The following is a 10,639-nucleotide window of genomic DNA, read 5'->3' as shown; positions in this document are numbered from 1 at the left end:
TGTTAGTTTGCTTACCCTTAATGCAATCTACACAAGTCTCAAAATCAGCGAAATCCAAAGTACTAAGTACTCCTTCATTTACTAATCTCTTGATTCTCTCAATAGAGATATGTCCTAATCTCCGGTGCCACAACATAGAGGATTCTTCATTCACAATACATCGTTTTAACCCAACAGAAACGTGCATAGAAGTAGCGTCGTTTTTCAATTCAATCGAATAAAGACCCTCAACCAATTGACCACAACCAATAATTTCATATTTATTTAGTAAATTAAAACCGAAGTCTGTAAAATTAAAATAAAATCCCAAAGGTGCAAGTTTAGAAACAGAAATTAAGTTTTTACAAAAACTAGGAACATAAAAAACTTTCTCCAAATGTAATTTAAAGCCACTACTTAAGACTAAGACGCACGTTCCAATGGCCTCTACATGTAAGCTCATCCTACTCCCTAAGTAGATGCACTGCTCACTTCCCACTGGCTTCCTTAGGCTTTCCATACCCTGCAAGGTATTAGAAACATGGATTGTAGAACCAGAGTCAATCCACCATGTATTATGATTCACATTAATCATATTAGATTCATAACAAACAAAAGTCAATGGTGTACCTTTCTTCTCAAACCAACTTTTAAATTTGGGGCAGTCCTTCTTCATGTGTCCTTTCCTTTTACAGAAGAAACACTTTGACTCCTTTTTAATTGTTGGTTGAGTCGGAATCTTTCCTTTATTGGTGCTTACAGACTTCTTCCTATCCTTTCCAGAAGTAGAAGTAGTCAAATTTACCTTCTCACCCTCTTCCATTATCAATCTCTCATCTTCTTGAACTCACATGGTCATCAATTCATTAATAGACCATTTATCCTTATGTGTGTTGTAGGAGATTTTAAAGGGTGTATACTGTTGAGGTAGGGTGCACAAAATGAAATGTACCAGGAAGGATTCAGATATAGCAACTTCCAGGGTTTTCAACTGAGCCACTATGTCCCTTAAGCGCATGATATGTTCACGCACACCCCTCGTTCCAGTAAGCTTAATGGAAGAGAATTGCATAATGAGTGTGCTAGTAAGCGACTTCTCAGAGGTCGTAAACTGTTCATCAATGACTTTCAACATATCTCTGACCTTATCATGTTGGTCAACTGAACCCCGGATACTAGCTAATATGTTGGTTTTTATGAACATAACGGAGAGACGATTAGATCTCTCCCACTTTTCATAAAGGTCAACAACATCAGGTTCGCTAGTTTCAGTAATAGCCGGTGGCTCATCCTTCCTTATAGCATAGTCAATATCCATTTAGCCCAAATGAAGGAGAACTCTTTCCTTCCAAACCTTATAATTATAACCTTTCAAAATGGGAAGGTCACAAGAAATATTCATAGATTGTGAAACTGCAAACAAACACACATGCTCATTAAGAAAATTTGAGACTAAACAAATGCCATGTTTTGCCAATACAAATCATGTCTCAATATATGAATCTAGTGACACAAAACTTGCTTGTGGGCTAAAGTCCTACTCAATTAGATTCATCATACAACTTTACGATAAAACTATTAAATCATGTTCTTTTCCTTAATTCCTGTGGGTAAATTAAGAAATATAATTTAATATTTTATCCTAATTAATCATACAAGTACAACAAAATTCCTGTGGGTAGATTTCATCACATTACATATGATTAATCACAATTAATATTTCTAATGTGATTATAAATTTAGCATGTAATTTTATTCAATTAAAGATGTTGTGGTTATTCTCTAATTTAATAAAATTATATTAATCACTTAACATTCAAAAATAATCTTTGCATAACATACTTAATAATGCAAACGTGCTCAATATTAAATCATAAAAATTATATGTATACCAATTCAAAATAACATTGTACGTATATCCATTCAACATGTAATAAACTTTAAGGATCAAATCCAATGTATACCAGTATTTAACATAATATTGCATGTTCAGCATAACTTAGAGACACACAATTTTAAATAATTTGTGCATAAATGATTTATCCTTCAGAAGTTATAAATATACATGAACTGCACCCAATAAACAATTAGATCACAATAGCTTAGTGGCAAAGGGAGTCATTTCATGCTTGACGGGCAAGGGTTCAATCAAGACCAGCCCAAAGCATTTTCATTTCATTTATGTGTTTCTTTTAATTAATTAAAAACGAAAACAAGGAACAAAATGCTATCAATGGGATTCGAAACCACAACAAAAAGGTAATATAAACTGCATCTACCACTAGATCAAGTCATACTTTGTTTAATATTGTTAGTTTACAATGTAGATTAGCAATTCCAAGACAGTAAACAAAACACGCACATCTTCGTCTTCAACCTCCAGCGGAGGGGTAAAAAAAAAGATTATTACCTCGATTTCGAAAAACCCACACCATTATATACATTTTAGACACCACAAAATGCGTTTTAAATCATAGAAAAATTAGAAAACTCATATCATTCCAAATTTTGATGTTATTTTGAATTAATGAGGCTTAAAACATAACACCCATATACTCAGAAAATAAACTCCGCATAGGAACGACCCAATAAGCAAGACAGAGGTACAAACAGGCTCTGATACCAAATGTAAAAATATACATATACTGATCTAAGCATCCAAATCAATTTAAATAGCATATTCAGATCAAACAGTGGAAATTAAATATTACGAGCGTACCTCCAGCCATTGCAAATCGAACGTGAAGTGGCACTCACACGAACCTGGAAGGCAGTTTTGTTCTTCCAGACCCTTACTCACTATGAATAAATGGTGCATTTTTTTTCTGAATAGAGAAGTGAGTTTGGTAATACAAAACTGAAAGCACCCCATCCTATTTATAGAGTCTGTCCATCACAGAGCTCAACTTGTTATCAGAACGTGAGATAGGAAGTTATCAGTACGTGAGATAAAGGATGGATACGTGATTTGTTACTGAAGGTGGTTGCAAATATATTGCAAAGATATGGGTTGAATGTGAATGGAAAAGGACCAGATTCAAAAATAACTAAATGTTCCAAAATAATAAAATAAAATAAAATAAAAGACGTGGAACGTGAACGTGGCGCTTCCAACATAGTATTATTATTAGTCCTAACATTAGATGGATATAATCCACCAGGGGGACTCAGGGCTACTTGATAAATGGCGGTCGCAATAAGAGCAACAACTACCAAATATGTGTTGCTTTCCTCCTCTGTCATATGCCATCTAAACCTGAGAAGAAAACCCCTATATATATATATATATCGCAAGGACTCAATAAACCCAGGGTCCCTGATTAATATGCTCCTCATATGCTCGCTGCTTGCAATGTCTGATGCTGTTTTGCCTTCTAAATTCTTGGCATCTAAATCAACCATAGTTAACAATAATGACACTGCCTGTATAATGATCAGATCGTCAAAAGCACCACGAAATGGTATTGTTAATTATATACAGGTGTCTTAAAAATACTTACACTTAATCAGAACTACGTACTAATTTTTTATAGTTAACTTTTTTTCCTACAAGACATAAGTCTTTGGATTTGTTAAATTCTTATTCTACTCTCTAAATCATAAGCATCCACCATTTTAGTTTTTGGATTTGTTAAATTTTAATTTTTTGAATTGTACCAATGCATTATGCCCTGATACTAATTAACATTTTACTCATATCAAGATTAAATTCAAATCAGTGTATGTAAATAGATTAAATGATACCTCTATGTGATCGTTGAGTGCTGCAACGTGCAAAACGGTATTGCCTTTTTGATCCTTCCAGTCCAACATTGTTCTTATGAACTTATGAGAATCTTTTCGGGAATTTCTCATGAGCCACCGAAATAGGACTTGAAGTGTCTCATAGTGTCCATGTTTCACTGCAATATGTAGTGCAGTCTCACTTCTAGCAGTCACATCTTCAACGGAATCTGGACAAGCCTTGAGGAACTTATCCAAAACCTCAGTTTTATTTTCTTGACTTGCCAAATGCAGCGGAGTGAAGCCTTCCCTCCCTTTGACTCGGACGAGGTCTTTGTTCATTTCTACAAGGCGAAGGACCATTTCGTCATGGTTGCATTGTAAAGCAAGGTGGATGGGAGTGAAGCCTTCTGGATTTAGTTTCTAAGCAAGTGAAGGTTTCAGTGTCATGATCTCAGTAGCAAACTCAAAATGACCAAGAGTTGCAACGACCGAGATTTTAGTGACACTTCATTTCAGTCGTTAATGCGGTCGTTGATGCAAGTCAGCCACCTAATATAAATTTGGTCGCAAATTCGGTTCCAGTTAACGACAAAAGGTTGTCCAGCTCTATTTCGGTCGCTAATAGCAACAGAATAGCTTCGGTCGCTACATTGTTCTTCAAATCTTGATGTCATATTTATAGATAGAAAGTCCTAATTGTATAATGTATCTTCAGGATTGAATAATATGACTATTGTGTAGCTTGATCTTGTTTCCTTGAATAAGCAGATACTATGCATTTTTATCTGATAGGATCAAAGGTTTCCATATTTCTCATCATAACTCAATATGGTTGTTACACTCATAAAAGAAAATATAAGATTGACTGGTGGATTTATTCCTTTTAAATAGAATCATATACACTGACATAAATTGATCATTCAAATATAAATGCATATTTCAATCGGTGTTTGGATGGACTGGATGAGTACTTCTTGTTTCCAATAGATGAGGTATACACAAATAGATAAGTTTCACCTAGTGTTGCTTCCAATCATCAAACCCGTTGACTTATATCTTTGTTTTTTATTAAAATCTTATGAGATGTGTAGGTCATCTAATGATGGATTGTCTAGTGTCTAACAATATATTCTTGTCAGTATTTTTATGTTAGATTTGTAGTCATAAAAAATGTAAAAGATATGTACATATATTAAGGTTTAAATATCTTATATTATAATTATAATAAGATGACACACTGTTAACCAAGTAGAGCTAATTTGTAATGAAATACAATTACCTTTTTTTTTTTTTACATTTTGAGCTACACCGTTGTTCCGATCTTCTTTTTAAAGTGACCAATCGGGTTATCAATTTTCATGAAACTCGCCTGAGTTAAACTGGGTTGCACAAGTTCATGTGCATATACAATCCACCACTTGACTCGAATTGATTGGGTGTCTAGTTCTAGAGTTAATTGGCAGACCCGGCCGGTCCGAGTCGAGTACAATAACACTACTCACACACTCACATAGTCACACCCTCTATAGATACTCAAGATTTTTTCTTGTAAAAAACCTATGTAGTCTCTAAACAATGTATTTATAGACAATTTAGTTTCTACAATTTTAGAAATGAAAAATGTAGTCCATAAATGTACGAATGTTATAACAAATTAATCCAAACATTAAGCATACCAATAATTTGGTCCCAAAAGTATGACATTTAATATTAGAATGGTCTTGAAATTATACTTTTACTATAAATTAATCCACAACATACCTGACTTATAATAAATGATTAAACTAATTTGTCACAATATTTATATATTTGTGAACAAAATTAGTTATTTAGAAAATATAGGAATTAACATGTCAGAATACATAATTTATAGACTAGATATGTTATATATTTACTTCATATTTTTTTGATGTATTTATTATTAATTTAAATATGTTTTAGTCTCTCAAATTAGGTCTTTTTTTACTCCCCCAAATATGAAGTTTTTTTATAGTTCCTAAATGTCGACAATAAATTTATTTAGTCCTTTTTCACATACACCATCGAAACAACCAAATTGGAAATACAAAATTTGTAATTTCTGGTGGCTTCTGACCACCACACCTTGCAAAAAGGATAATAAAGAAAAACCTGTGCTTGTAGATGAATAAGCCCCATAATCTGGACTACAGGAAACCCAAAAACCCAATGGCTACTTCCTTCAACTATTATAAATTTAAACTCAGATCATACTCCAAATGTTGGAGCTTCAGTCTCTAGTCTATGCTCTTCAAATTAATTGCCTAGAAAGAGAAAGCATGCATCATAACCATAATTCCAGCAACAAAAACATTAGAATTAAATGAAATTATGAACACTTATTAGCGTTGAATCACAAACAAAATTGCAAGAACAGAAAAATAGCACAAAACAAAACTATCAGATCTCGGCATTTGAAACCCTAATTTACTTGTGCTTAGCTTTAGTCATTGAATTGAAGTGAATGGCCTTGTCCGTGATTAAAAAAAAAAATTGGATGGTAGGAAGAGAATGGAAGAGGAAGATGAATCTGATTCTTACATTTTTTTAATTCTTTTTTAATAATTTGTGGTAATTTTTAAGTGATAGAAATTGTATTTTAAAAAATATATTATAAATCAAATTCTGATGGTAAAAAACTATTGTAAATTGTAATTTCAGTATTCCCTGTTTGGTATAGCTAAATTCCATCTATGATGAGGGACTAAAAAAAATATTTTATGAATTCAAAGGACTAAAAAATATAACTTTTAATTTGAATGACTAAAACAAGAAAATTATTATATTTGAGAGATTAAAAATATATTTTAAGCATTTATTATTTAACATGCATGTCTTGTTTTACTTAATAGACTGGGACCCCTACCTTTTCTTTGATATTATCTACGCAAGGTGATTGTTTTTTTTAAAAAACTAATTAAGAAATTGTAGATATCATTTTAAAAGAGAACTAAATTACATGTTTGGTCTTTATGTTTTAGTTTTTGTTCAATTTGATCATTTATGTATTAGAAGTTCAAATTTAATTTTTTATGTTTTTGAAGTGAGTCAAAATGGTCCTTTTGAAACTATGATCATTTTTAATTTTGAGATCTAATTTTGAATCTTTTTTGTATTAATTTGAGATGTGAAAATTATTCCATTAGAAACACTTACATAAAAATTATGAAATCCAATGGATGTGCGAATTAAAAAGAGGCTAAACATGATTAAAATTACATAAAAATGAGTCTCATGAGCATATAGAAAAAATAATAATATTAAATTTTTCAATTTTTCCATTGCTTATTAGATTAACTTTTCACAAGATTTTCACTATGTTTTACCTTTTTTATTCAAACATTTATGTTCCATAATTTTCATGTAAATAAATTTAATAAATAAATTTAATTGTATAAATGTTGAAATTGTGCCTACAATAGCTGCATTAAGTAGATGTTTTAGCTAATTTTAAAAATTTAAAATTGTCTGTTACTTAAGATCTATTCTTTAGGAGTTATGATTCTATTTTTTTATCATATTAGAAACTGTTTTAGTCATGTCTAAAAATAAGGAATTTTTTGTTTTGTATATTTGACTCTAGCTCTATTTAAAGAGCAAATGAATAAGAACTATGCATCCTTAAAAAATATATCTGCTCTCCTCTATCTTTTATCTAATCTTCAACAATAAATTAGTCATTATCTTGAGGGATCTGTGAGTTGAGAGAAACCATAATGGAAGCAAACACAACACACATAATACCACCACCAGTTTTTGATGGTGAGGAGTACGACCTATGGGCTGCAAGGATGACTACTCATCTTAAAGCACTAGATCTTTGGGAACTGATAGAAGAAGACTATGCAGTTTGGCCACTGCCTGAAAATCCTACGGTGGCTTAGCTAAAGAATCACAAAGAGAGGAAGACAAGAAATGTCAAGGCCAAAGCTTGTCTTTTCTCTTCAGTTTCAAAAATTATATTTACAGGAATTATGAATTTGAATTCTGCGAAGGACATTTGGGACTACCTCAAATCAGAGTATTAGGGTAGTGAGCGAACCAAAGGTATGAAAGCACTTAACTTGGCTCAAGAATTTAAGATGCAGAGCATGAAGGAGACAGCAACTATCAAAAGTTATGTTGACAAACCATTGAGCATTGCAAACAAGGTACGTCTCCTCGGTAAGAATTTTCCTGACAAAAGGATAGTGCAAAAAATAATTGTTACTAGACTCCGAGAGAAATGCACTTCTTATTGCAGTGAAAAACATCGACACCAAACAGCTCTTCTAGTCCTAGACTCGAGAGAAATGCTCAAAAAGGTGCCCAGCAATTAAAAAGAACAATATTGAACTGGAATAATGAGGAAGGCATGTATAACATTGCTGTAAAAGTAATTGTGTAATATTTCCGTACAAATAACTTTTACTCTTATTTTTACATTCAGCCACTTCAAAATACCTAGCAAGGAATGCATACACGTACAAAGCAGTTCTTTTTAAGAACAAGTTTATAATGACTAATAGCATGGTTGGGGTGATAGTGAGATGAACGAAAATCAATTATCAAATTATGATGGATTTGAAGCAACATATAGTTGCTTTGGAAAAATCATGGTGGTGATATTGTTTTTCCCCAAACACCCTCTAATTACAAGAAAATAAAAGAGCAACATACATACTATAAAAATAAGCATAACCACGTATGCGTTAAGAGGGGTGGGAGATATCACCATCATAGCGATACAGAAGCTCATCTGAAGGAAGAACGGCGGCGGATATAGTAGATACCAAATAACATTCATCCTCGGCAATAGAAGAACAATTGCGAAAGTTGATGCCATAAAGGAACACGTATTAGCGATCGAAAACAAATTAAACTCTGTTGCAGACATGATTGAGTTCCCGTCTTTTGGAATTGAAGATTTGTCATTTATGGAATCAGTAGAGGCCACCACATGACTAGTATTATTATTAGTCCCAACATTAGATGGATATAATCCACCAGGGGGACTCAGGGCTGCTTGATAAGTGGCGGTCGCAATAAGAGCGGCAACTACCAAATATGCGTTGCGTTCCTCTTCTGACATATACCGTCTAAACCTGAGAAAAAAATTCCTAAATTTATTTCGTAACAAGGGCAAGGACTCAATAAACCCAGGGTCCTTGATTAATATGCTCTTCATATGGTCGCTGCTTGCAATGTCTGATGCTGTTTTGCCTTCTAAATTCTTGGCATCTAAATCAACCATAGTTAACAATAATGACACTGCCTGTATAATGATCAGATCGTCAAAAGCACCACGAAATGGTATTGTTAATTATATACAGGTGTCATAAAAATACTTACACTTAATCAGAACTACGTACTAATTTTTTTCCAACAAGAAGATATCATTTCTAGTCATTTAGTAACACTTATATATATATATATATATATATATAAAATAAAAATTCTTATTCTACTCTCTAAATCATAAGCATCCACCATTTTAGTTTTTGGATTTGTTAAATTTTAATTTTTTGAATTGTACCAATGCATTATGCCCTGATACTAACATTTTACTCATATCAAGATTAAATTCAAATCAATGTATGTAAATAGATTAAATGATACCTCTATGTGATCGTAGAGTGCTGCAACGTGCAAAACGGTATTGCCTTTTTGATCCTTCCAGTCCAACATTGTTCTTATGAACTTTTGAGAATCTTTTCGGGAATTTCTCATGAGCCACCGTAATAGGACTTGAAGTGTCTCATGGTGTCCATGTTTCACTGCAATATGCAGTGCAGTCTCACTTCTAGCAGTCACATCTTCAATGGAATCTGGACAAGCCTTGAGGAACTTATCCAAAAGCTCAGTTTTATTTTCTTGACTTGCCAAATGCAGCGGAGTGAAGCCTTCCCTCCCTTTGACTCGGACGAGGTCTTTGTTCATTTCTACAAGGCGAAGGACCATTTCGTCATGGTTGCGTTGTAAAGCAAGGTGGATGGGAGTGAAGCCTTCTGGATTTAGTTTCTGAGCAAGTGAAGGTTTCAGTGTCATGATCTCAGTAGCAAACTCAAAATGACCAAGAGTTGCAGCAACATGCAAAGGAGTCTTAACAAATGGGATTGAATCTATGGACTCTAAAACACGTGGATCCTGCTGAATCTCTTGGTAGAGACCGTCTATGTTATTCCCTTCGGCAGCAACTTTCAACGCGTCAGAACTCATTATGTTGAGAGTACTTCTTGGCTTTGATTGTGAGTGTGGCTTTGTGAATAGTTGTGTTGTGGACACCTTTGTTCCCAACAACACTAATATTTGTAGAAGACTTTGTTGGAATCGATTTGAGTTGTGATCTTATCGGAGAGGTAACGAGTTGCTGCCTATAAATAGAAAGAAAATGATATTTTTTAATGGGTAGATATCAAGAAAAGTATAAAACCTTCATTTCTACAAGGCGAAGGACCATTATTCTAAAACCCCTTGATACGTTTATTCTAATGGGTAGATATTTTTAATGGGCAACCTTTATTCTATTTCGGAGAGGTAACCTTTATTCTAATGGGTAGATGTCAAGAAAAGTATAAAAAAATTCATCAATGTGATCTAATGGAATTAGTTGAAGAGGGTGTGTGTAAATTATTATTAGTTTTTTGATGATCATATATTAAATAATCAATGTAAAAAATAAATCGGTAGTAATTTTGTATATAAATAAGACGTTTTTATATAGGCTATAATTTAATCCAAATAAGTAATTTTTTTACATCAGTTGTTCTTCTAAACAAATGTAATTAGTGCACATTCCTCTTAGAAAGGGTGTTTTCATGCCAACCCTTCCTTATTTTCCTTCATATTCCCTCTATCCCTTTTCCACATTCATCTTCTCTCTTAAAATGAAAATGTTTTAAGATTATTTTTCTAAAAATCATTTAGAATATATACA

The 10,639-nt window shown here is 32.9% G+C and overlaps 1 protein-coding gene and 1 pseudogene across 2 annotated transcripts; both read right to left on the bottom strand.

Annotated features, from left to right (window-relative positions):
* Nucleotides 1-299: 299 nt before the first annotated feature.
* Nucleotides 300-5,748, bottom strand: LOC100781917 (ankyrin repeat-containing protein BDA1-like; annotated as a pseudogene).
* Nucleotides 5,749-7,119: 1,371 nt separating this feature from the next.
* LOC100781370 (ankyrin repeat-containing protein BDA1) lies at nt 7,120-10,073 on the bottom strand. 2 transcript variants are annotated; one of them, XM_041016071.1, is made up of 3 exons: nt 9,322-10,073; nt 8,438-8,977; nt 7,120-7,899 (listed from the first exon to the last, which is right to left on the bottom strand). In XM_041016071.1, exons 1-3 carry the CDS (start codon nt 9,919-9,921, stop codon nt 7,834-7,836), a joined length of 1,206 nt encoding a protein of 401 aa, XP_040872005.1. In that variant the 5' UTR covers nt 9,922-10,073; the 3' UTR covers nt 7,120-7,833. The 2 variants fall into 2 exon arrangements, with proteins under 2 accessions (XP_040872005.1, XP_003526052.2); XM_003526004.5 differs by lacking the exon at nt 7,120-7,899 and having other exon boundaries at nt 7,924-8,977.
* Between the last annotated feature and the right edge of the window lie 566 nt (nt 10,074-10,639).

Source organism: Glycine max, chromosome 6 (genome assembly GCF_000004515.6).
Source record: "Glycine max cultivar Williams 82 chromosome 6, Glycine_max_v4.0, whole genome shotgun sequence".
Taxonomy (NCBI): domain Eukaryota; kingdom Viridiplantae; phylum Streptophyta; class Magnoliopsida; order Fabales; family Fabaceae; genus Glycine; species Glycine max.
Note: the sequence above shows the minus strand (reverse complement) of the source record. Positions and strands in the feature narration are given on the sequence as shown.